Below are 20,600 nucleotides of genomic sequence, written 5' to 3' on the forward strand. Positions count from 1 at the left end.
GACTGGTTGCCTGTGAATCCATGCTTGACAAAACCAGTATCTAAGAGGGAAAGGTGGAGTAGGAAAAATGCTTGGAACTTTGGTTTCACTGCTCAGAGTTTAGTGAGGGGAGCTGGACTTTATCTATTTTGGATTTTAGAATCTGGAGAATGTATTAATTCTTTGAAAAGTTTCTATTACAGTATGAAATGGGAAGAGAAATGAACTAAGAAATTACCTAGGTTAATCATTTTTTTGCACCTTCAGAAGAGGAGGAGGTTAGGATTCAGAGAAGGAAATATGCTTTGCAAAGATCACACAGTAAAATATAGACAAAATAATACTACCAGAATTTAAAAGCCAGTACTTTTTATATGGCTATTAACTCTCAGGGGTGTGCAAGCATGAGTGTGCCTACAAAGTAAAAGGTCATTGTGTCTTTCATTGAGACACCAGGCTTTAGAAGAAGGTGGTGGGTAAAGGTTTATTCCCAAAGCATAATATACAGATTCGATTTTCACCTCCAGTACTAACCAATTATATTGACATTCCTCCTATCTCTTTTGGCTTTCATTTTATAACCATAGTGGGAAAAGTCTAAGCTAGCTGATTTCCAGCTGTGATATTTTATTAATTTAAATATATTCTCAGTATTTTTGAGTATCCAGGAAGTACTTAAAATAGGGCAAGTCCCAGGGTCTTGGGAATAAAACAAGTGTATAGGGTATGTATGATAACCCTTATTCGGCCAGTGAACAAAATATCCACTGGGCATCTGTAAAATCCAAGCACTCTGATGAATGATAAAGGGAAAATGATCCAAGAAAATACTTTTTCCTCTTGTTGGTCTTTCTGCTTCATTCACCATCCTATAGAACCCACTGAAATATGAGTCCATACTGTGGGCCCCCCAGAGACATCATTTTTGGGAGGAAATGTCCACATCAGAGAGCTATTCCTTTTTATTTTGACACATTAACTTGATTGTTAAAAGTTAATCATGCTGTCAAGATTGAGAACAAGAAAACTCTTTATAATCATTTTTAGATTCTGGTCCTGTCCAGTCACTCGGTGAAAGGTCACAGCTCATGCAGTTGTATCAATGACAGAGTATTATCAATTGCCCAGATTCACATCCAGATGGGTTTAGGCAACAGGAAAGACCAGAAACTTGGGAGTGAAAAAATTAGAAGCTTAAATGTTGACTCAACAAGTCAATAATTTCTTGTTCTTCCATAATTCCTCTACATCTTTTGTCACCAATATATATATTGTTTAAATTATAAATCAATACCATTCAGGTCTAAGAGGTGCAAAAACTTGGGTTATAATGCCATCCCATAGTTTATAGTTAAGGAGAGGGATCCAACAAAGATACAAAGCATGCTAAGTGTTGTGAAATGAAGTAGTATGATGCTATAAAGGCTGATGATAACATGAGAGGAAGTGCCTGTGTAGCTTATACAAGTGCTGTCCAAGTGGAGCACACACGAACACCTAAACACACACACACACACACACTTGCATTTAGTCTATAGAGGCAGATGAGAAGTAGACCATGTAGAGATGGAATGATCTTGGTCAGAATCTTCATAGAGCTTATCACTGGTGTAATAATGAAATTATTTCTTTTTCTATTGCTGCCTGTATGTTAAAGTTAAGGGAAACCACAGGAAGAGATTTATGTGTGATATGGTAGGAATTAAGGATATAGCTCACTAATAGAAAATCTGCCCAGTATGCAATAGGCTCCAAACTCAATTCTCAGTACCAATGGCTTGTCCAGTGTGACAAAACTGATGAATTGAGATCAAAGATTAGACACTAGCTCTGCTCTGTTTGATTTCAAAGCCCTGCTTTGAGTAACTACAAATAGGATAATAGGTATAGAGATGCCACATTAGCTCAAAACCACTGGGAAAAAAAGCAAAAACACTACTACCACCAGCAAAACAACAACAAGAACAAACTAATAACAGATGGTAGTACTCAGGCCATGACAAAGATAGAAGTAGTATTATAAGGGAATATAGCAGGCCTCATATACTTTCCTATATCATTACCTGTAGATAACTTAGGTCAAAATAGTTAAGCTGCCTATAGGAATTATAAAATTAATCAGTGGTTAGTTCTTACCATAGTAAGCCTAGAAACTGTAGTCTCAGGGCTGAAATAGGAAAGACAAAATACACCTTTGATGACCACAACAAATGCTCACAATAAAGACAGGCAGACATTACCAAGGGCTTAGCCCCTTGTGGTTTCTCTTTCATGCTGGGAAAGGCTTAAAGGACCAACTGTCATTGACTTTAGTTATGGATTTTAAAGCAACTTTCTGGTTGTCTTTCTCTGTTCCCTTTGATTCTCAGTCATCCTCCTTACTACTTCTGTAAGTCTACTACTCTCTAAGTTACACTAAAGTCACAAGTATTTAGTTGTTTAGTTACACTCTGAGTATACTAAGGTCACAAGTGTTTTGTTGTGTAATTACACTCTGAGTTACACTAAGGTGGCAAGTATTATTTGTGTATTTGCCAGGTAGTTACCTGTATATAGAGGGAACCAGAATGCTTAGTAATAAACAAATATTTGTGTTTTCTCTCTTGTGTATGGGGAAAAAATGGAACTCTTTAACATCACATTTATCCACTAGCTATCTGGTATACCCTGTTCTGTGCTGGGTGTAGGTTTAACATCACATTTATCCACTAGATATTTGGTATACCCTGCTCTGTGCTGGATATAGGTTTAAGTGTTTTGGGTATTTAACCAAAAAAGAAAACAATTTTAAAAACTGTCTTTATTATGATTCTGTTCTAGTGAAGGACAGAAAAATCAAGAAACAAATCAAATCTGTGCAACATTGTAAGGTGATTGCTTCTGTCTAAAACTGGAGCCATATAAATGGATCAGAAGTCTGAAAGCGGAGAGAGGCTTAAATTAAATAATAATGTATACAATATGCAATGGCATACAGTTAATGTGATTACATATGTATATACACTTGCATATTTTTGATTTTTTTTGTGTTTAAAACAAATGTGTCCTTTTCCACCTAAGCTTTCAAGGATCATTCACAATTTGTCTCCCCACCTCTGGCTTCCAGAATTTACCTTTTATACTCCCCTTTCCCTGAGTTCTGATCTTTTTATATACCTTAAACATTAAGCTTGCTCACCTGTACTTCTGCAAATGTTGTTCTCCTTAGATAAACAACTCAGATTTCAGGATCACCACCAAAACCTCTCACACAGTGTCTTCCCATTCTGGGACTGCTTTACTCATCTTTGCAATTCTCCTCACAGATTTTTTTTTCCCTCTAAAAACACTACCTATTGTCTTCAAGCTCCAATGTAGTGTATAAATGTTTCTCTAATAGCACTTGCTATGATGTGCTAATGATCACCTGTTTTTCTGTCTGTACTATGCATTTTGTTGAGTGTTCATCATTTAATAATGTGTTATTAATATTCACACCCTCAGCATTTAGCTCTAAGAAGCACATAGTTCAAGATGGCCAGTTTAATCTTTACGCAGGAAAAACATTCAAATTTCACATGTAAATACTTTTTTACTCTTTGGTTTAGTCAGTATTTTTCCAGGTTTTATCTCTATATGCTTCATGCTATTGAGATAGTGGGGAGGGAACAAGAAAAAAAGAGGAACACAGGGATACAGAGGAGGGGAGGGGAATGGGAGGGAGAAAAGGAGAGGAGAGGAGAGGAAAGAGGTCCAGTCTGTGAAACCTGGTTATAAGTATAATGATAAAACTACAACGTGAAAATTAGTTTTCTCCAATGGAGTCTCACTGTGTATATAAATCACACTTAAGGATAGGTCCCATGCTCTGCAGTAGATGACAATACAAAATGAACCCGGTGGTGCTTTGTAGATTTTTTTATTTCTTTTGTCATATTTGTTTAGGAGTTTTAAAAAGTCTTACTGGGTTTTGTCTGTATATATGTGTTGTGCTTTTTCATTGTTCCTTTAATTATTTCTGTTTGCTTGTTTTCTAAAGAAAGAGCAAAGAGGCATAGAGTTGGATGGGTGGAGGGGTATGGAGGATCTGGGAGAAATGTGGGAAGGTAAACTGTGATCAGAATATATTGCATGAATTTTCAATTAAAAGAAAACCTGAGAAACACAATTACCTTTGCAAGCATTTTGAGTTTTGATATACATTTCTTCTCTTTAAAAAGAAAAGAATACATGTCTAAACTTAAATGATCAAATAGTATAGTGCAACATTTGGAGCAATTTAAAAGAAGATAGAGATTGTTAGCCCAAGTACTACTAATAAGTAACTCTCTTCATTAACATGGTAGTTGTGATGCTATTGACAATAAGGTGATGATCCAGATAATTCAAAGACTGCTATCTTGATATATTTTTACATTAATAAGTTTATCAGATAAGTAAGAGTGTTATCCGAATTCTTCAGCAGATACAGAGTTTTTATTTGGGGGTGTCTTCTGTTTGTATGAATCTATGATTCTTTGATAAAGCAGAAGAGTGTCTTTATTTGGATTTTGGTTGTCCCCAGGATTCTAACTCTGGGACTTTGAAGACGGCAGAGCTGATACATGGCCGTGGGAAGAAACATTAGCATGGTGACCAATTTCATCCTTTTGGGATTTTTAGAGTGCCCCCAGGTACAGATTGTCCTTTTTTTGTTGTTTCTTGGAATCTACCTGGTGACCATAGCTGGAAACCTGGGCCTCATTGTCCTGATCAGGATGGACTCACACCTCCATTCCCCCATGTACTTCTTCCTTAGTAACCTATCTTTTGTTGATATCTCATACACTTCCTCCATAGCACCTAAGATGCTCTGTGATTTTTTTAAGGAGCAGAAGGCAATCTCCTTTGTAGGCTGTGCCACACAGCTTTTCTTCTTTATTGGAATGGGAGGCACTGAGTGCTGTCTCCTGGCAGCCATGGCATATGACAGATATGCTGCTATCTCCAGTCCTCTACTCTATCAATCCCTCATGTCACCCACCATTTGTGTGGGGCTGGCCATTACAGCATACACAGGAGGGTTCCTCACTGGCTTGGTCCAAACCAGCTCCATATTCCAGCTTCATTTCTGTGGGTCTCTGGTCATTAACCATTTTTTCTGTGACTTGCCACCCCTGATGTCCTTGTCTTGCTCTAGTACTTTTTTCAGCCAAGTAGTGAACTTCCTGGTCGTGTGTGCAGTAGGTGGAACATCATCCCTTGTTGTCTTGGTCTCCTATGGCTACATCATTGCTGCTGTTATGAAGATTCATTCGAGCCATGGGCGGATGAAGGCTTTCAACACCTGTGCCTCTCATCTAACTACAGTGATTCTTTTCTATGGCTCTGGTCTCTTCTCATACCTCCATTCTAATGCTGGATACTCACAGGACAAAAATAAGGTGGTGTCCATGTTCTATGGTGCAGTAATCCCCATGTTGAACCCTATCATCTATAGCCTGAGAAACAAGGAGATCAGAGAAGCATTGAAGAAGCTCGAGAGGAAGAAGCAGATGTCCTGTCTTTGTGCTATAGTTCCTTAGGTAAAAACAGAGCAAAAAAAGACTTACACTTTTGTTACACTGAAGTGTAAATAATAAAATGATAGTGTGGCTCAGAAAATTGGTAACAAATTAAAGACACTTATTTCAAGAAAGAACCTCCTACTCCAAAATGACATGTCTACTAGACGATTGTACTCAATGGATGTTAGTTTATTTATTTATTTATTTACTCTCTTTTTATGGACTGGTGTTAGATTTTATGTTTGGTCATTTGGAAAGTAAATAAATATGGTTATGATGGTATTCCTCTACCATTAGATACAAGATGCTAAGTTCAAGACACCGTGTCTTAAAGTCACAAGCCAAAGTCTAGTAATAAGAGACATGCCATTCATCAATTTCTTCATTACAAGAAGCATGGTTCTTGCTAATTCACCTACCTATTAGGATATACTGCCTGTTCCTCTTGTCTTGGATTCCTACCTATCCATGGGTTGGTGCTAATCAAAAATACTAACTTTGGATTAGAAACTCAAGAGTCCCCATTGGCATGAATTTAACAATGATAACTCAGAGACAGTAGAGTATTAGGGTACCTTTAAACTGTGTTTAGTGAGAGTTAATGATAATGGGTGTGTGTTGCTAAAGTCCATGGAGGCCAGATTCAAGGAGCCAAGACCACTGTAGTTTATATTTATAAGGTCATGGTGAGGAAAGAGCAAGGATAGGACATATGAGAGGTCATGCACTGAGGTTACCTGCAGCCAAAGAAAGTCATTAATATGAACCAATGCAAAAATTGCAAATTTACTTAAATATTATAGGGAATTTGTGAAGAATTTTAAAAACTCAATTGTGTTCTCAATCATGGATTTTGTAGATGGTGCCATGTTACAATATCAAAAGTTTGGACACAGCTGTAAATAGAATGGCATGAGGCTCATGCCTATAATATTTGATTAGGTATGACCATCTGTAAAATAAAAACTTCCCTGAGACATTGTAATTTCCTATCTACTCATAAGACCAGTTTTCACTCTTGACCTTATAGGGCTGATAGTTTGTGTCCTGTCCACCATCTCTCTGAACCTGATGTCAGGCTTTCTTACCACTCTGATAACCTTGCCTCAATTTCTACGTTTTTTTTCTATGAAGGCTCAACACTCCAGCAGTGTCCCTCATTCCAGAGCATGATCTGAGATAAGATAGCTATGTTGTAGAGTTTGCTGCAAAATGGAATATGTCAGTAAAATCATCTTTAACCATAACTTTCAAGATAATTCTAGAGTAAATGGTAAATGAAGTCTTGTTCCTTTAATGGTTGTGTAAATAAACCATGGTGAATTACAACAATCAACCGTGAGTCACATCTGTCCTGATGATCACTTTTTGCCTCGTACTCTTGCATACCACAGGATTCTCATTTAATCATTTCTGTGACTGTTATTAGTTATTAGTAATATCTGTGGAGGGAGATTATTTAGTCAGTATACCCCTCTGTCAGACCTTCCTTCAGCCTAGAGTCCTAAAGACCAGGTAATCAATATGGAGCATATTTTTTTTTAGTTATTTTTTTAAAGATTATTTATTTCTTATGCATACAGCATTCTACCTGCATGTATGCCTGCAGGGTAGAAGAGCGCACCAGATCTCATTACAGATGGTTGTGAGCCACCATGCAGTTGCTATAAATTGAACTCATGACCCCTGGAAATGCAGCCAGTTCTTTCCACCTCTGAGCCATCTCTCCAGCCCTGGAGTATATTCTTATAAAATACTATAAGATTCCCCCAACTTCATCTGACACTGTATTTTTTTTCCTGATTGTCTTCTCCTAATTTGCTAGCATCCATGCCTAAGCTCTCCTTTACTCTTCCCTCCAAAACACTGGACATATCCTTCCATAAACTATGTGCTTAATAAGTATCTGTTTAATAAACAAAAAAAAAAATCAAAGAAAGGGGGCAGCTACTTATTGGAAGCTTATGATGTACCAGGCATTATAAACAGCATGTTTAAAAGTTGATCCAATATCATGCACAAATCCCTTTGTTAAAAATAAATAAATAAATATTCAGGACTGGATGGATGGCTCAGGGCTGAACAGTGCCTGCTGTTTTTTCAGAGAACCCAAGTAGAGAGGACTATGGGAGTTAGTATAGGTTAGGAAGGGAAGAGAGAATAATAAGTCAAACAGAAGGAAGTCATAGTTCTCTATATCATGTGTGAAGTTGGTAGTAATTTATATCTTATTTCCTTTTATTGAAAGTAATTTATATCTTACTGTTTTATTGAAAGTAATTTATAACTTACTCCCTTTTTTTGAAAGTCCAAGCACAAATTTCATCCTTTTGAAAGGATGAAATGTTAACAGTCTGTTTTAATCATTACAAATTATGTGTATATATCAAATTATTATACGGTATCTCATAAAATTCATAGTTACTATGTGCCAATCAAAACATAAAGACAACTAAATAACAAGAATTTAGGACAAACGATGGCTACTTAGATGTAATCAATATTCAAGTTATGGAAAACCAAGTGTCTTAGCCTTGATGTCCAGTATTCTTTCCCAGAGTTTCAAGTGCCTATCACTTCCCTGAGTGATGGGTGTAGAGCCCGCGCTACAATCTGTTCCACGAATCAGGCGAAGGCCTAGAGATTGAAATAAAGACAAGACAGCGGGTCATTCGTTCAATGGCAAAGTCAGAACACTGAATGCCGAATGCCGTTTATTGAGGCTTAAATACTGACTTACAGCACAGTGGAAAATTACAGGAATTTTAGGCTTAGTTCCTCCCTACAAGGTGTGTGTTGTCACGAGGTGTGTGTTGTTATGAGGTATGTGTTGTCACGAGGTGTGTGTTGTCACGAGGTGTGTGTTGTTACAAGGTGTGTGTTGTTACGAGGTGTGTGTTGTTATGAGGTGTGTGTCATCAAAATGGAAAGAGTACCAACAACAGCCTTGGGGCAAGGAGTTCCTGCCAACAGCTTCAGGCTAGCTCAAGGTGCCTCAGGATCCTACAGATAGGCACTTTGCAAAGTTAGGTCACAGATGTTGGTCCCATCATTGAACAGTTTTTCATGAATCATTTCACAGATGATGGCCATACCTTTGGACAGTCTGGTTGTGGACACTTCAGGAGTCTAGTTGTTAATGCTGGTCCCAACTCTGGTTATCCCCTTTTTAGGTTATATCACAGAGCTTCATTTCATCAGTTGGCAGACCTTCATAGGCCTAAGTCACAACTCTATGTGGGTCACACCTCTGTTGTCCTTCAGGGTCAAGGTTCCAGTGCTGTTCTTACTCTTGTGTGGTCCCTTGCAAGGGCAGATTACCTTGGGTCTTATATTCACCACCAGTTTGACAATGCTGCCCCTAAGCAGTTGCCTGATGTTTGACATACTGGTGCTTAGAAGCTAAATCTGTGTTACCCCACAGACTCTAGGCAGGTTTCCATTTCATGAATACTACTCAGCTCTGATCTAAAGTTTCTTCCTGTGGTCTAGAGTAATTCTACTGGCTACCCTTTAGCTTATAACTCTGATAAAACTCATAGTCTGGGCCTGCCAAATCATGACACAGCAGGTTTTTTAAAATGGTGTCTTGCTGTTGATTTGGTAAACGGTTGAATGGAAGGGGATACTGAGTCTTTTCTATTATTGAGTGCAACTTTTCCCTCCATTCCTTTCTCTTTAAATACCTGTTTGGGGGAGAACAGTGTCAATTTTCTGAGGCCCTCTGTCTTAGGCTGCAGCTCCTGTTATACTCTTAGTGGGAAATGAGAACCAGCTTCCTAGACCATGAAAATCCACCCAGCACAGATTGGATTCTTCATGTTCTGCTTTTTTAGTTTCCTTCTTTACTTTTATGTTAAACTAGAGATTCCTGGCCATCTTATCTTCTGAAAATTGGCCTAGCTTTTGATATAACTGCGCAGAAGCATTTTCTATCAGCTTTTTCTTTCTACCCTTCATAATAAAAAGGATTGGGATTGCAAACCCACTGTTTTGTTTTGTGTTTTTTATTTATTTGTTTGTTTTTGTTTTTTGTAGAAAAGTAGTCCTTGTGGGAGAACTCCCTCTGAGAGGAAGGAGTGGACCAGGCAAGGCCCTGATTATATCAGATTAGGAGTCAACTATTGAAAAGAGAAGACGTCACTGTCTTACTGGTACATTCTCCATAGTCTAGACTGGAGTTTACTCCATGAACTGCAGAAGTCACAGCTCCCTGCTTTGTATGCTGAGTTTCTCATGGGCCTGTTTTTTTTTTTTAAATTTATTTATTTATTTGTTTATTTATTTATTTATTTATTTATTTATTTTATATAACCAAGTCCATTTAAATGAAAACAAACATTTATAGACAATATTTGGGAATTTGGGCGTCGTTCTTTCCAAACTACTTCCTGCTGGTAAGGGGCACTGTCTCTCATGGGCCTCTTAGATTCCCGTAGAACACATAAAATTGGATGATCCTGGCCCATGAAATAATCCCAGATGTATGATGAAATACAGAGGTTAGAAACATTTCATCTGGTTCTAAGCCTGTACAGGATGAACATCTCACATGAATCATGGCTCCTCATGACAAGATGTCAGAAACTTGTACGTGGTCAAACAGATATGGCTTCCCGTTTATCAGAGGAAGTGAAAGTGCCTTTTAGCACCTTAGATACATACCTTGTGCGGAAGTATTGCTTCTCTCTGCTTGAGGCCAGAGTTTAGTGTGTAGCTCCAAGCATTTCCTCATCCAGGATGACCAGCCTGAAAGAATATGTTCTTGCACAGATAACTTAATATAAGAAAGGAGAGGAAATTGTTGGAAAAAAAAAAAACAGGAAAATGCCTGTTAAACCAAAATTATTGTCCTGATGTGCAGATTTAGGTTGTGCCCCAAATTCTCTCCATTTATATGAATTGAAAACACAACTCACTGAACAAAAAAAAAAATCACAGAGTCCATAGACATTCAACAACTTCAGGCAGAGGAAAACTCAAAAAGTGATTTGTTTTTTTAAAAGTTATGCATTTCTTGATATTTTCCTGAGTATTATCTGGCAGTTGCTACTTACTATTTTTTTTTTTTTTGATAAATGAGTGAGCAATAGTCATTATTAAAAACTAAAACAAATAAAAACAAAATTAATAAGAAAAAAATCAAAGCAAGTGAATATTCTTTACCAACCAGATGTTATTAACATCAGTGGGTTGATATAGACACCTTTAATAGTGGCTATGTAAATATCTGGTGATACTGAATGCATTTCATCATTATTTAATATGTTATTAAAATTGTTTGAAAAAGTTATGTTGTAGGGATATATATTTGGCTCAGCAGTTAAGAGTGTTTGCTGTGTTTCCAGAATACTGAGTTTGGTTTCTAGCATTTGGGTCAGGCAGCTCAGAAGCACCTGTAACTCTAGCTTCAAGGAAGCTGATGTCCTTTTTGTCTTCATGGGCAAACATACATAAACACACACACACACACACACACACACACACACACACACACGGGGGGGGGTACATACCCACAAATAAAATACGTCATTTTAAAAGAATTGTGTTTCCTATAAAATATTTTATTTTTATTAAGAACCTTAGTGTTTATTTTCTAAAATTTAACTATTTTACTAGCATATACCAATTATACATATGGGATTCATCATGGCACCTTCATACATAATATATTTTGATCATATTCACCTCTTCATGACCTCTCTTGTCCTGTTCCTACTAAAATATTTTGTTGTATAACTCTTTCTGGCTTTCATAACTATATTAATTTTCATTTACTATGACAAAAAATGAGAAGGAAGACTGTAGCAAAGGAAAAAAAGGCATACATTAAGTGTTTAGAAATCCCTAGATTTAGAATTGCCTACATTTGCCTTGCCAGTTCCTCAAGAAGAGGAACAAAGAATGAGAAATTCTAGCTGTCTCCAAATGAATGTAGTGGGGGAGAGTGTTCTATTTCTGATGAGCCATCCCTGGAACAGTTTGAAGAGAAGGACTCAAATACAGAATCATTACAACTACTCAAAGGCATTCAATGCTCAGTGTTCTGAGTCCGGCCGCCCTCTCCTGAGGTATTATTAGTACATAAGCATTTGATTATAAATTAAGGGCAGCATCCTCTAAAGTGTCTGAGATTTCCAGCTAAGTTCACAAACTCACCTTATTTTTTTTTTAATCAATTGGCATAAGTCAGTTTCCCTAAGCAGGGTTCCTTGGCATGAACGGACCCACAATGTAGTATTTCTATATTTACAGAACACCATTATGGTTTGAATAGTGACTAGAGAAACTCAGTCTGGAAAGACCAGGAAAAGGCCTCATCCCCTTTAAACTTGTTTCTATGCTACATCAGTGATGGCCCAGGATTATTCAATTCCCTGCAAACTTATGTCATACAGGTAACAACATTGATCTATGAATTGAAACATGATTGCATGTTGATTATGGTGGTTTGGGGAGCCACGGCAGTGAAATTCAAAGTGTTCTTAGCTTCTCTAGATTCCTTGACCACTAGCTGATGAAAAAGACACATTGTAATTATCCTAAATAACTCACAGGGCTGAGCTTCCTTTAACCCTGATCCCTGATCACTCTGTAGCATCTCTCTAAATCATTAGTTTAACAGAATGGCATCAGCACAGAAAGAGGGAGAAGAAAATTAAGTTACGTTCATCAAAGGACATAAAAATAAATTCTAATTTCTTTAATTCTGTAAGGGAGAGGCACATTCATTTCTCTACACTGATGGTGGGTTGGAAAACTTAAAGGTACAAAAGATAAACTTGTAAACTGAATATACAGAAAAGATATGTTTGTACACAGGCACACATACTTCTTGGTCCCTGTATGTTTTTGGTAAATAAAACTGAGATAATGGTGTGGCTTTTGTCTTTGTGGTATTTCTATCTGAAAAGAAACAACTATGTAAGGTCACTCACTCACATGAGTGACAAATCGGGCCACGTCAGACTGAAGTATTCCAGCATAGTACAAAGAGACTTGTCTTCATCCTTAATCTCAATCAGAGATAACATCATACACACACCAGGACATGAGGGCTTATAGCCACAAGACATCATGAAACATGCATGAGTGCTACCCCACCCTCTTTATTCTGAGAGGACAGCCTCCAGTCACTGTAAGCCAATGAGAAATCTAAGGCTGTCCATGAGGCAGAAACACCCTGTATCTGGTGGGGGATAAAAGCGTGTCAAGAAGGGCAGGTGTTGTCTCTTCATTTTCAGTGAAAGAATCTGACACTGGAGACTGACAAGAGAGCAGAGTAGTGAGCCAAGTCCTAGAGAGTGGACAAAAAGCCCAAGCAGGCACTCCAGGTAAAGAGTAGGTGAGATGTGGGGTCTGCTTCTTCTGAGAACTCATCTTTGCTGGGTAAATGCTGGGTTGGGGGAAAACAGGGGCATGAACTGTGGGGAGTATGTGTATGGTGTACTCTATCTTGTTGCATGTCCTAGTAGTCTTAGATACTCCAACCAACTCTTCTTTGTCAGTTTTGAACTTGACATAGCCTGAAATGGTTTTAGGGGAATTGTTGAATTTTCAAGCAACTACCACTTAAGCAACTGCTTTCTTTCTCATCTTTCTGTTTGCCCCAGGCTCTCTGGTGGATATTTGGGACTGGTGTGTGGCTGGGATTATCCGAACCATGAACAGCTTCATTGTCACAATCCTCATCTGGACCACAGTTGCATGTGCTGACAAGCTTCTAGAACAGATCAGTGATAATAGTTTTCGAAAGTGCCAAGGTGCTTTGAATAAACCAGTTTTGGAAGTGCTACCTGGAGGTGGCTGGGATAATCTAAGGAATGTAGACATGGGACAGGTGATGGACTTGACATACACCAACTGTAAGACCACAGAGGATGGAGAGTATATCATCCCTGATGAAGTCTTTACCATTCCTCAGAAAGAGAGCAATCTGGACATGAACTCAGAAATCCTGGATTCCTGGGTGAATTACCGCAGTAGCACCTCATTTTCCATCAACATGGAAATTGATTCTCCTTTCAAAGTCAATGGCAAATTCTCTACAGAGTTCCAAAGGATGAAGACCCTTCAAGTGAAGGACCATGCTGTAACCACCAGGGTTCAGGTAAGAAACCTGGTCTATACAGTCAAAAACAACCCAAGTTCAGAACTCAGCTTGGGATTTAAAAAGGAGCTCATGGAAATATGTGACTATCTAGAGAAAAACCAGACGAAGATGGCCACTTACCTGGCAGAACTGTTGGTTCTCAACTATGGCACACATGTAATCACTAGTGTGGATGCTGGGGCTGCATTGATTCAGGAGGACCACATAAAGTCTTCCTTCCTTAAGAACAGTGAGGGAAACCGCATTGCTGTGACTGCATCTGCTGGAATTACCTTTGCAAAGATTATGAACTTCAAAACTGAGGCAGGCTTTTCCTACAAGAATGACTTTACCACAGGCTACCTTGCTAACAGAACCAATTCCAGGGTGCAGAGCATCGGAGGGACTCCATTCTACCCAGGCATCACCTTAGAAACCTGGCAGAAGGGTATCACTAACCACCTGGTGGCAGTAGACCGTTCTGGTTTGCCTCTGAATTTCTTCATCAAGCCTGACAAGCTGCCTGGTTTTCCACACCACTTGGTGGAGAAGCTCTCAAAGGTAGTGGAAACTGCTGTGAGAAGCTACTACAACTTTAACACATACCCAGGCTGCACAAATGTCGATTCCCCCAACTTCAATTTTCAAGCCAATACAGATGATGGCTCTTGTGATGGTCAGACAGCCAACTCTCCTTTTGGAGGTGCTTATCAGGTGTGTTATCAGCAGTCATGGCACAGTAAACTTCCTCTCTGCCCAAAATTGGAGCAGAAGAATCCTCTCACTGGTGATTTCACCTGTCCTTCTGGTTACATCCCTATCCATTTGCTGTCTCAGAACCACGAGGAGGGTTTCAAGTTTGTGGACTGTAAAAAGAAGTGCACCCTTTTTATCTTCTGTAGGACAGTGTGTGAAGAAGTCTACCAAGTGGCCAAGGCTGAATTTAGGGGTTATTGGTGTGCAGCCAGCAGCCAAGTATCCCAAAACTCAGGACTTCTCTTTGGGGGAGTCTTCACTGACAAGAGCAGCAACCCTGTGACAAATGAACAGTCATGCCCAACTGGGTATATTTCACTGAGCCTGTTTGAGAACCTCAAGGTATGCGTTTCTATGGATCATGAGTTAGGACACAAGTTTTCAGTCCCCTTTGGTGGGTTCTTCAGCTGCACAATGGGGAACCCCTTGGTTAATTCTTCAACATCTGGAAACATAGGGCAATCATTTCTGCAAAAGTGTCCTGGGGGCTTCAGCCAACAGCTAGCTGTTATCAGTGATGGATGCCAAGTGTCCTACTGTGTCAAAGCTGGAGTCTTCACAAAAGCAACCCTGGCCCCTGTTAGGCTACCGCCTTACACTCAGCTACCTCTTACCAGTCAGTTTGACACAAACTCTGATGTAGAGGCAAGTATTGATATTGCCAAATCCTCCTACACTCAGGAGTCGAGGCTAGAGGACCCATCGAAAGTGCACAGTGGTAGCATATCAACAGGATCTATTGTTGGAATCACAATTGGGGTTATACTAGCATTAGGGATTTTAACTGCCATGGCCATCTACGGCCACCGGAGGTTTAAGAAGAATCAAGGCAAGGAAATTTTAAAAATACCTGTGATGTCTTATTTCCAAAGAGCTAGAGCCACTCCTGATGGGGTGCAGGATCCAAATCCAGCTTAATTCTTTCCCTAAAGAGATAGTTTCTCTCATCCCCAAGCATCTTTCACTCCTCTCTCCTCCACCTCTGCCTTCCTAAGAAGTTAAAGTGACATTTGGAATAAAAAGAAGGTTTTATAACTTAGTGGTCGTGTTCTAGTCTCTGCATTGGGAATTAAAGGATCTATGCGAACAAGGTGGGGGAGGGAAGACTTTCAACTAATTCAGCAAAACCTAGTCCTGGATCTCAGCCATGATGGGAATGCTCCTTCCCACACAAGCCACGGGTTGCCCTCATCCAAATCTCTGTGTGTGAAAAGAAATGGGCCAGGAGCAACAAGAGCTTTGGGGTGAAACTGCATTTAGTCTGAAGTTGGCAGAAGTTTCCAATCCGTGGACTAGAAAAATTTACCTTCCCTGTATCTTCTTTGGGGTTTTATGTTCCTAGAGGCAGTCAGGGCTTTGAAAAGACACAGACAGGCATCCTGTTGAGCCAAGGCTTTGGAGCCTCCTGAATTCTGAACCGATGACTGTGGCAATTCCCTGTGCTCCAAAGGATTGCTACTCATAGCAAGCCCATTTCTACGTCTGCCCCACAGTGAGGCTTTCCTTTGCCCAGATCACTTTTAGACTTCTGAGTAGTGTCAACAAGTCTTCAGAAAATATTTTAACTTACAAAATGCTCATATGAGGTCAAAAACCAAAAGGGTGGTGGGAAACTGGAAATAAATCAAGAAATCCAAAAACTGAAGAGGATTCCAATGTTCCATGAACTGGCTGATTTCTCTTAGCCAAGTGATGTCTCCCTCATCATAAATTAGACATTGAAAGGGACAGTTGTTTAGATAGGTCAATTATTATTATGGTTTAATCTTCTGTGTTACCAAAAACATAGCCCTTTCTTCGTCTGTGACTAGCACTCACCATTCATTCATGTCTTTCCCTCCATCACAAGTGTTGGAATGAATACAAAGACACAAGCATAGATAGATACACTCCACATTACAACAGGAAGTCTTTATTTTCATAGGGGTGGGAAAAAAAAACCCCGCAAAAGTCAAAAGTCAAAATAAGTCCCCATTTAAGCATTCCCTCCTCCCTAAAACTATACAGAAAGCACCATATTCTGTCCCTTTAGGCTTTGCTGGTTTTTCCTGCTAGAAGTAGGAATGTGACAAAAGTTTTGTCATTAAGTTAACTAGAAAAAGTATTCAAAACCCCCTGTGACATTTATGTCAGTTACAGGATGAATTCCATGGGGCATCTGTCAGGATACATGATTGATACCTGGAAGTAGTTGGCATTTCACTCAATTTTACTATCTAATTTAATTCTCTACAACATAGAAATCCCTTCAAAGCTGCTTTAGAAATTATGAATCCATTCACTACAGCATACCATCAATGGACTATCGTCTATGGTTGACAATCAAGGGCCTGTGCACATAGTAGGCCCTTCTGAAGAGCTCCAAGTGTCTCAGCCTCTGGAAATGTGGAAAGAATTACTCATCCATTTCCAGATGAGATACAGAGAGAAGTGGACAGTTGGATTTGAATTTGCCTTCCCTGCTAACCAGCCACAACCAGCCACGGGGCTTGATTCCACAACGTCTTCACCAAATCTGATATTTTCAGTATTAAATGTTCAGTATTAAAACTTTTCCTTTTATGCTTCATGGGCTCTGAGTGAGCTTTGTGTGTTTCAGGCAAGTTAACAACTTTTCTTAAAGTATTGCCTCTGCTCTGTAAATTCCTTTAAGGGTTACCAAATTTGCAAAGCACAGCAGAAGACTCCTAGACATTTAAGGTACAAACTTCCCATTGAGACAGAAGTATTTCACTAACGTATTTCTACCGGCAAAAATGCATGCAAATATTCATTTAAAAAATGTGTGCCTAGTAACATTTTGCCTGAGTGCGCATTTGTCTGACATGAGGACTTGGGGTTTCTGCTTCACAGTCCAGCCATTTCACAAAGTTACAACCTGATTGCCAAGTAGGACTCTTGGCTTCGCTGAGCTCTGGGTCCCTAAGGTTGGAGGCTGCGGCAAGCAAGGCCTGACTTCTGAGAAAGCAACATCCCACAGGATATGAGAGATGGTCAGAGAAATTGGTGATAATTCAAGCTCTTCGTTTCTTTCTTGTGTTGTAATCAGTGTTAGAATCATTAGAACTAAACATTTATTTGAAGAACAAGAAAAGATCCTCCTGCAAATGATTAAAACATACACTCTATTGTAGTCAGTAAAACCACTTTCAAGAAGTTAACATTCCTAGTTTCCGGTCTAACCATTCTTTCATAAGTTTACACACTCATTTCCTTTGCTATGTGCTCTGTTAATTGGGAGGAACCTAGAGTCAAGCCAGGTCAAATACATGGGGAGAAGAGATATGGATATTTTTAGAAAACAAAGAAAGTGGAGTGTCCCCTTTCTCTAGCTGGTTGGATTGAGGTTGCCCACACATAGAGGAAGTAACCCATATGTTTCTGAGACAGGTGCCAAAGCACTTCTACAAAAGCAGGCCCTTAGGAGTAACAGCAATTTGTGATTGTTCATTTGCAGTTTATTGTTCTGCACATACATGTCTTGAGCACCAGGGGGTGATGTCTTCTCATAGAACAACACCAAGAACTTCACAGCAGTTACAAACAGAACACCTGATATCTGGACATTCACCAGCCCTCTCCCAGAAACCTCCATTCATATGGGGGTGGTGTTGATAACAGCCGAGTAAAGGGGGCAGCAACTGTTTCTTACACTAGTTGGCTATGTTCTCAATGCTCTCATGCTGTTGCATGCTAATCTCCTCTGAGGTCAAAACAAAACAAAACAAAAGCAAAAACAAAAACAAAAAACTTTCTATCTGGTAGGGAAGCTTCTAAGGGGAAAACAAACATTCCATTCTGTAGGGAAGCTTCTAAAGGGAAAGCAAACATTCCATTCTGTAGGTCATGCTCATCCCTGGGAGGGGGGGAAAGGGGCGGGGAGCCAAGGCAGGAACTCAAGGCAGGATGTAAAGCAGAGACCATGGAGGATGCTGCTTACTGGTATGCTCCCTAGGGCTTGCTCAGCCTGCTTTCTTACACAACCCAGGACTAAAAGGCCAGGGGCAGCACTGCATTGGTGTGGGCCCTCACACATCAATCATTACTCAAGAAAATGCTCCTCAGGCTCATCCAAGGCCCAATCTGTTGGAGACATTTTCTTAAGTTGGGTCCTCTCTTTCCGTGTTTCTTGCTTATGTCAAGTTGACAAAACTAACCACGGCACTCACTCCCTAAGCTTGGGAAAGAAACAACTCAAAGGCTTCAGGTTTGGCTGAAAATGCCCCCAACAGGCTCACAGGGAGTGGCGCTATTAGAAGTTGTTGTCTTGCTGGAGTAGCTGTGGTCTTGTTGGAGGAACTGTGTTACTGGGGGGTGGGCTTTGAGCTTTCAAATCCTTAGGTTAGACCAGTGTCTCACTCTCTGTCCCTGCTACCTGCAGACCAAGTGTAGAACTCTCTGCTGCCTCTCCAGCACCATATGCCGGTGTGCTGCCATGCTTCCTGCCACGACACTAAACCTATTAAATGTTTCCTTTACAAGAGTTTCAGTGGTCATGTGTCTCTTCACAGCAATAAAACCCCAAGACAACTAGGTGTATATAAATAGCAAGGACTGCTGAGAAACATTCTCAGACAAGTCGAGCTAACTCTCAGAGGCTCGGAGCTGCCAGGCTGTCTGGAAGAGGCAGGGTGACCCTTGAAGAATCACCTGGAAGAGGCTCACATCACCCGAGCTGGTTGGAAGAGACAGCTCAAAACTTTTGAGCCACCTTCAGGCTGTCCAGTGTGCTCCTGGTTTCCAACTTCTATGAGCTGTCATGCATGTTAGGGTAGGCTGTGGTGATGGAGCTGTCTTTGTGTCATCTACCTGATAAGATAAGTAACCCCTTACCCATATTCCTGTATGAAAAACAAAAACAAAATACAAACAAACAAGAAACCTCATTGGCTCACCAAGAAGGGCTTTGGTGGTATCCATACTTGGTTGGTCATCAATTCCATACTTGGGATGAATAGAAGTTTATTCTCACTTTTCATGAAACAGTGTTGTACAAGATAAAGAAAAAAAAACAGTGCAAGACTCTGGCAAGTAGTTTTGACCAAGGTTAAAACCTGAATCTTACAAAGATCTGAATGTTTCAAAAAGAGGGGAATGGAAACACAAAGGCACAGACAGCCACAGATTTACCACAGAACTTCAAGGGGTCAGCATCTCACAAGGCGTGTCTCCAATCCCATTTCCAACCCTGGAGTCTCAGGGAGAAAGAACATAGGTCCTGGTGCTGAGATGGTGAAAGGGACAGCATATGGGGACTTCTCTTAGGGAAACAAAGGAACTAGTTTGACCCCCTTAAAATTGTGACTGTACTTTTAAGGGGCAAGAGTCCTCCTGACCCTAAGGGGCTTCCTGAGTCAGGCCAGAGTCCCTGGAGCCTTAAAGGAGGGACACAGGGCACTGGTCTTATATTCAGTGTTCCAGGGGTTAAGAACTGTCCCCTAAGTCAAGAAGACCTGTGTCAACACAGATGTGACTCTAGTTCCTAATTACCCAGACCATGGAATTAGCATAAACACTGTGTGAGTGTTTAGGCCTCTCAGCATGAGGCAAAGCTAAAAACTCAGGGACAGATACCACCACAGGCTGGGCAAACCCCCTCACCACAAACGGTTCTTGTGGAAATAAAAGTAAGAGTCATAAATCACACATCACACAAAGGAACAATTCACCAAGAGGAAGTGTTAGCAGGTGCATAACGGTGATATGCATGGCATAAATTAAGAATATCCTTAATTTGACTGAATGAAATATTCAGCTATAGTGTTGGGTCAACAAGATTGCTCTAACTGCTTGCAGATCCTGGATCACATGTCATAGAGACAATGGGAAAGACCTTGTGTTATAGAGACACTGGAAAGGACTTAGCCAACTCTTAGCTAGGAAAACAGAAACTCAAAGACAGAACTGACTTCCTTAAAGCTACCAGCAGCTTAGTGGCAGAACGAGGAATTGAATCCAGTCTCCAGGTTCCTAGCTAGCTGTGTTACCTTGTACATGTATTGGGGGAGGGGTGGTATTCAAGTGTATATGGGTGTGCATGCCTGTGTGGAGGTCAACTTAGGATGTTGGGTACACTCTGTCTTTCTCCACCTTGTTTGTTTGTTTGCTTGCTTATTTATTTATTTATTTATTTATTTATGTATGTATGTATGTATGTATTTGAGTCAAAATCTTTGACTGAATCTGATGCTAACCATTTTGGATAGGCTGGCTGACCAGTGAGTTCCAGGCATCTGCTTGTATCCTGC

General features: G+C 39.9%; 2 protein-coding genes across 2 annotated transcripts; both read left to right on the forward strand.

The window, feature by feature from the left end:
- The first annotated feature begins 4,562 nt into the window (after positions 1 to 4,562).
- On the forward strand, positions 4,563 to 5,522 carry LOC127227854 (olfactory receptor 5A1). Its single transcript, XM_051192168.1, has one exon. It carries the CDS (start codon positions 4,563 to 4,565, stop codon positions 5,520 to 5,522), a length of 960 nt encoding a protein of 319 aa, XP_051048125.1.
- A 7,597-nt stretch (positions 5,523 to 13,119) lies between these two features.
- Positions 13,120 to 15,383, forward strand: LOC127228887 (macrophage-expressed gene 1 protein). Its single transcript, XM_051193993.1, has one exon. The coding sequence runs from the start codon at positions 13,168 to 13,170 to the stop codon at positions 15,268 to 15,270; it is 2,103 nt and encodes a 700-aa protein (XP_051049950.1). The 5' UTR covers positions 13,120 to 13,167; the 3' UTR covers positions 15,271 to 15,383.
- The last annotated feature ends 5,217 nt before the right edge of the window (positions 15,384 to 20,600 follow it).

Source organism: Phodopus roborovskii, unplaced genomic scaffold (assembly GCF_943737965.1).
Source record: "Phodopus roborovskii unplaced genomic scaffold, PHOROB, whole genome shotgun sequence".
In the NCBI taxonomy this organism is placed as follows: Eukaryota; Metazoa; Chordata; class Mammalia; order Rodentia; family Cricetidae; genus Phodopus; species Phodopus roborovskii.